At 38.9% G+C, this 5,905-nt stretch overlaps 1 protein-coding gene across 1 annotated transcript; it reads left to right on the top strand.

The window, feature by feature from the left end:
* On the top strand, window positions 1–3,023 carry LOC132067476 (uncharacterized). Its single transcript, XM_059460735.1, has 5 exons — window positions 1–289; window positions 359–756; window positions 849–1,376; window positions 1,533–1,807; window positions 2,429–3,023. The coding sequence occupies exons 1-5, from the start codon at window positions 1–3 to the stop codon at window positions 3,021–3,023; spliced, it is 2,085 nt and encodes a 694-aa protein (XP_059316718.1).
* Window positions 3,024–5,905: the final 2,882 nt, after the last annotated feature.

The raw sequence follows: 5,905 nt of genomic DNA, 5'->3' as shown, positions 1-5,905 counted from the left end.
ATGGCAGGTGTTCTTGTTGGAAATGCCACTGAATCCACTCCTGCAGCTACTGGATCTACTCCTCTTGATTCCAGTAGTCCTTTCTTTCTCCATCCATCAGATTCACCTGGTATGACACTAGTCAATACCACCTTTGATGGTCGTGGCTTTGCAGGCTGGAGGAGAGCCCTTCTTATTGCACTCTCAGCTAAGAATAAACTTGGTTTCATAAATGGGAGCTGCAAATCACCATCTGTTGATTCTCCCTCTTTTCACTTTGGACTCGATGCAATGATATGGTCACTTCTTGGTTGCTTAATTCCTCTCCCGAGATAGCACGGTGTGCTTTACTCAAAAACTGCTGAGAGCCTTTGGACAGATCTTGAAGATAGGTTTGGCCAATCCAATGGGGCCAAACTCTACCACCTGCAGAAGGAAATCAGTGACTTAGTGCAAGGTAACAGTGATATAGCAGGTTATTTTACAAAGATAAAGCTATTATGGGATGAACTTGATGCATTATATACCTCTGTGACCTGTGCTTGTGACTGTAAATGTGGAGGAAAAACTAAAATGTTGAAGTCTCACCAGGATGAAAGGCTTATTCAGTTCTTAATGGGACTAAATGACACCTATGGACCTGTAAGGAGCAACATACTCATGATCTCTCCTCTCCCCAATGTCAATCTTGCTTACTCTCTCTTGATTCAAGATGAGAAGCAAAGGGAATTCTATGTCAACTCTAAGTTTCCTGGAGATTCATCCTCTTACTTGGCAGTTCAAAGAACACTCTTCAACTAATAAGCCTCAGAACTATGAGTATAAAGGAAAGAGGAACAACTTAATTTGCTCACATTGCAAGAAACCAGGTCATTCTATTGATAAGTGCTACAGAACAATTGGGTTTCTACGCCGATTTTAAATTCACAAAGAATCAGAAATTCCAAGTAGGAATTAAAAGCAATGCTGTGCTAGGAACCCCTAATGCACAACACACTGTGTTTCTTGAGGGAGAAGAAAACCCTTTTACTCAAGAGCAAATCAGTCAGCTGCTTCAAATTCTTAAACATACTAAAGTTGGCAATCCAGGGGTAAATGCTAGTATGGTTGAGTGTACTGGAAACCCCTTCACACCAGATCAGATTTCTAAGTTGTTCCAGCTTCTTCAGCTGAGTAGCCTGAGGGTTTCAAGTTCAGATGTGAATGCTAATATGGTTCACTGTGCTGGTAATATTTTCAATAACCCTGTTGCTTATTTTACATATATGAACACTGATTCTTGGATCATTGACTCTGGTGCATCTGAGCACATGTCATATGATGCCAAATTTTTCTCTAGCCTTAAACCTTTGCCTTCTCCCCTTTTTATCAATCTTCCTAATTCTTTTAGGGTCAAGGTAACTCATGGAGGTTCAGTTACATTATCTCCTAAATTGATTCTTCATAATGTTTTGTTTGTTCCATCTTTCAAAATCAATCTAATTTCTGTAAATAAATTTTGCAGACAGTTCTTATGTATCCTAAGTTTTTCTTCTACTCACTGTGTTATGCAGGACCTTTTAGTGAAGATCCCTCGTGTTCTTGGTCAAGCTAGAAATGGCATCTATGTTCTCCAACCTGTTTCTCAGCTTCCAAGTTCTTCTAAGAATAGCTTAGGATTACTTTCCAGTTTTTCAATTCCTGCATGTAATAATTTCAGTAGCTCTGTTTCTTTAAATTCCAACTCCAATGTAATGATGTGGCACATTAGATTGGGACATTTACCCATTTCTGCAATGAAAAGCATGAGTTTCATTTCATCATCTTCTACTTTGATTGTCCTTGTGATGTTTGTCCTTTGGCTAGGCAATCTAAACTACCATTTCCTACTAGTTCAATCAAGACTAAGTGTATTTTTGAATTAATCCACATTGACACATGGGGTCCTTATAAATCACCAACTCATAATGGTTACAAATATTTCCTTACAATTGTTGATGACTTTAGTAGGTGTACTTGGACTTATTTACTTAGTACAAAGAGTAATGCCTTCTCCATGCTTAAACATTTTTTGTCCATGGTGGAAAGACAATTTAATCACAAAGTGAAGGTCATACGATCTGATAATGCTCTAGAATTAGGTAGTGGTACTGTCACCTCTGAATTTTTTAAATCACAAGGCATTTTTCATCAAACTTCTTGCATTGGGACCCCTCAACAAAATGGTATTGTTGAGAGAAAACATAGACACCTTTTGGAAACCTCTAGGGCACTTTTGTATCAATCTAAATTACCTATTTGTTATTGGGGGGAATGTTTGCTCACTGCTACGTTCTTAATAAACAGATTTCCCTCCTCTGTTCTTAAAGGCAAAACTCCCTATGAACTGATTTTTGGTAAACCTCCTACATACAACTTCCTAAGGTCATTTGGATGTTTATGTTTTGCTTCTACTTCTCCATCGTAATAGATCCAAATTTTCCCCTAGAGCTAGAACTTGCATTTTCATTGGGTACCCCCAGGGTCAGAAGGGATACAAACTTCTGGAACTCTCCACTAGAAAGATTTTTATCTCTAGAGATGTCCATTTTCATGAGTCTGTGTTTCCCTTCTCATCTCGATCTGTTTCTAATCCTATTTATTCCTCTTACCCTCCTAGCCCTGCTTGTTTTGATCCTATCACCTCTGATGTTTTTCAACTGGATTCTAATCCTCTTATTGTTGCCCAAATTCCTGATTCTAATCATCCTGCAACTCCCCCTCAACCCCCTCTCCCTCCTCAGTCTCCCATTCTTCATCCTGAACCCCCCATTGCCCCTCCTCTTATCCCCACTAGATCCTCAACCAGAACAATCAAACCTCCAAGTTACTTGTCTGATTACTTATGCAATTCAGTTGTCCTCACTGACCTCTCTTCATGTTTCTCTACTGCTGTCACACCCCAAGTTTTTCCTGTTTCTGCTCTTTCTATTTGCAATCAACAGGTATTGAATTCTATTTCACAAATCAGTGAACCTATTAGTTTTCTCAAGTCGCTCAACACCCGGTTGGCAACAAAGCCATGACAACCGAATTTGATGCATTGGAAGCTAATCAAACATGGACTGTAGTTGAGTTGCCTATTGGAAAAAGGGCCTTGCCTTGTAAATGGGTCTATAAGGTCAAACATCATTCTGATGGAAGCGTTGAGAGGTTAAAAGCAAGATTAGTGGTCAGAGGAGATACTCAAAAAGAAGGGGTTGATTTCAATGAGACTTATTCCCCTGTAGTCAAGATGACTACTATTAGGTGTTTGTTAGTTGTTGCTATTAAGAAAGGTTGGGCATTGACACAATTGGATGTGAATAACGCCTTTTTACATGGCAATTTACACGAGGAAGTCTTCATGAAATTCCCTCCTGGTATGTCATCCCCTAGCCCCAACCATGTCCTCAAACTCAACAAATCTCTTTATGGATTACGACAAGCATCCAGAGAGTGGTATGCTCGTCTCACTGCTGCTTTGAATTTCAAGGGTTTTTCTTCTTCTTTGAATGATTACAGCTTATTTTTCAAACAACATAAGGGTTCTATTTCTATAGTCGCAGTTTATGTCGACGACATCATTTTAACAGGAAATAATTCCTCTGAGCTTGCTATTCTAAAGGAGTTCTTACACAACGAATTCAAAATAAAGGACTTGGGTAACTTACATTATTTTCTTGGTTTGGAAGTGCTTCGCGAACCTCAGGGCCTCATCCTTTGTCAAAGAAAGTTCACAACTGATCTGCTATCTGAGTTTAATTGCGATCATCTCCCATTGGCACCATCTCCTTTGGATCCTTCTTCTAAATTATCTGCAGACACAGGGGAATTGATTGCTGACCCGTTTACTTATCGCAGACTGATCGGGAAACTCAACTACTTGACTCACACTCGCCCAGATCTCTCTTTCGCTGTTCAGCACCTCTCACAATTTATGCAACAACCCAGAGTTCCACACTTCACTGCTGCTCTTCGTGTTGTAAGATACTTGCGTACATCTCCAGTCCAAGGATTGTTTTTCTCATCATATCCCTCTCTTTCTCTTTTGGCATTTTGCGATGCGGATTGGGCTTCGTGTGTTGATTCACGTAGATCAATTAGTGGATTTTTTATCAGCCTTGGTGGTTCCCCGATCTCGTGGAAGTCGAAAAAGCAGATCTCAGTCTCACTCTCATCCGCCGAAGCGGAATACCGTTCAATGCGAAGGCTTGTCGCCGAATTGACTTGGCTCCATCGTTTGTTGACTGATTTATCTGCAGCTCCAACACTTCCGATACCCATTCATTCCGATAGTCAAGCCGCTTTGCACATCGCTCGCAATCCGGTGTTTCACGAACGGACGAAGCACGTTGAGCTCGACTGCCACTTTGTCCGTCAACAGTTCATGGCCGGATTAATCTCTCTGAATTTTGTTCCTTCATCGTCCCAGCTCGCCGACATTTTTACAAAACCATTGTCGGGTCCTTCTCATTTTCATAGTCTCTCCAAGTTGGGTCTCTCTTCTCTCCCCTCCAACTTGAGGGGGGGTGTTGGATTTACAAGTGTTCATGATGATAAGTTGATAGATGAAGAAGAGGAGCAAATATTACAAAAGAAAAGGGTGTCGAATCCTACAGAAAATGCCGACATTGAGACAAGAAGATGTATATCTTCCTCTCATTCTAGAGAAACAGGTGGCATGCTAATAACCAACAGATCAACATCTGTTGGATTTAATCACAACCATACAATTACATAGGATTCCATGTACAGCTAATCATAGTGAATTGTTTTTTTATTCTTACCTGTACAAATCATAGCTAGACACGTATGTACTTTGTTATTTCTCATTTCTGCTCAAAGTTTGTATATATACAGTGCGTATGGGAATAAAATACACACAAAACTTTTCACAAATTCTCTCAATTTCTACAGTTCATCCGAACCCCCTCGGCAGAAAAAAACACTGTTTTTACAAGGTTAAAATTATTTTTTATGATATATAGTAGATGTTGAACCCCCTTAGGCTTCTTCGTTTGTTTACTTTTTTATATTTTGAACCCCCTCGGTGGAAATCCTGGCTCCGCCACTGTCTAGACCTAGCTATCATCTTCTTCACTAAAGAAAGAGAAACTTTAGAATGGTAGCAACTTAAGAGCAGGAGAAGCAGTTAGCAAAAATGGAGATTGCAACTCATTGTCCACCTTAGCTAAGCATTTTTACTACCCGTCTTCATGGAGTTGGGTTGAGGTCAGATTTCCTGTTCGAGTTCTTTGATTTTTTCGGTCGAGCTCCACTGAAAAGGAATAAAGGTTCAGTCTTTTGTTTAATCTCAGTTTCTATTTCAATCTCTGTTATCACAGTAGTTGTTCTTTCTTTCCTCTTGCATGTTTAGCTACTGTTATTCTCATAGCAGACCCATTTGATCGATATTCCCTTTTGGTTAAAGATATCTATATCGAAGTATTTGTTATCCCGATCTCTGAGTTCATGCATGTGTATTATCTTCATGTGTTTAAATTTATAGAATCTCTTCTGTTCATGTTAGCTGTTGAGTTAATAAAAATATTTTAAGTTTATTAATAGCATCAAATGGACCAGGATGCCTTTTTTTCTTTTTCAAATTTAATATGTTTGTTTAAACAGTACACAACATCAATAAGTATTTGTTCATCATATGCCAATGGAGTTTAGAGAATTGGTGTTCCTGGATCTTTATTTTAATGATTAAAATTGTGTGGAGAAGTAAGTATTGGTTTTGTGCTATTAGATTTGAACCGGCAGATTTGGAATGGTCTTCATCATGCTTTAATCATTTTTAATTTCTTTGAGATAAATGCTTCAGTATCACAAATGAAATTGGTTGTTTGGTGATGTATAAATTTTATCATGTTTCTTTAGTACTATCTGTTTATAAGGAAATCATCCTATTCTCAAGTGATTG

Source organism: Lycium ferocissimum, chromosome 1 (assembly GCF_029784015.1).
Source record: "Lycium ferocissimum isolate CSIRO_LF1 chromosome 1, AGI_CSIRO_Lferr_CH_V1, whole genome shotgun sequence".
In the NCBI taxonomy this organism is placed as follows: Eukaryota; Viridiplantae; Streptophyta; class Magnoliopsida; order Solanales; family Solanaceae; genus Lycium; species Lycium ferocissimum.
This window is presented reverse-complemented; position numbering and strand designations above follow the sequence as displayed.

Excerpts from the sequence above, each read along its gene's own strand:
- LOC132067476 (XM_059460735.1), top strand. The coding sequence starts at position 1 with ATGGCAGGTGTTCTTGTTGGAAATGCCACTGAATCCACTCCTGCAGCT. Across the intron at positions 290-358 it reads AATGATATGGTCACTTCTTG|ATCTTGAAGATAGGTTTGGC; the intron begins GTTGCTTAATTC and ends GCCTTTGGACAG. Across the intron at positions 1,377-1,532 it reads CTAATTCTTTTAGGGTCAAG|GACCTTTTAGTGAAGATCCC; the intron begins GTAACTCATGGA and ends TGTGTTATGCAG.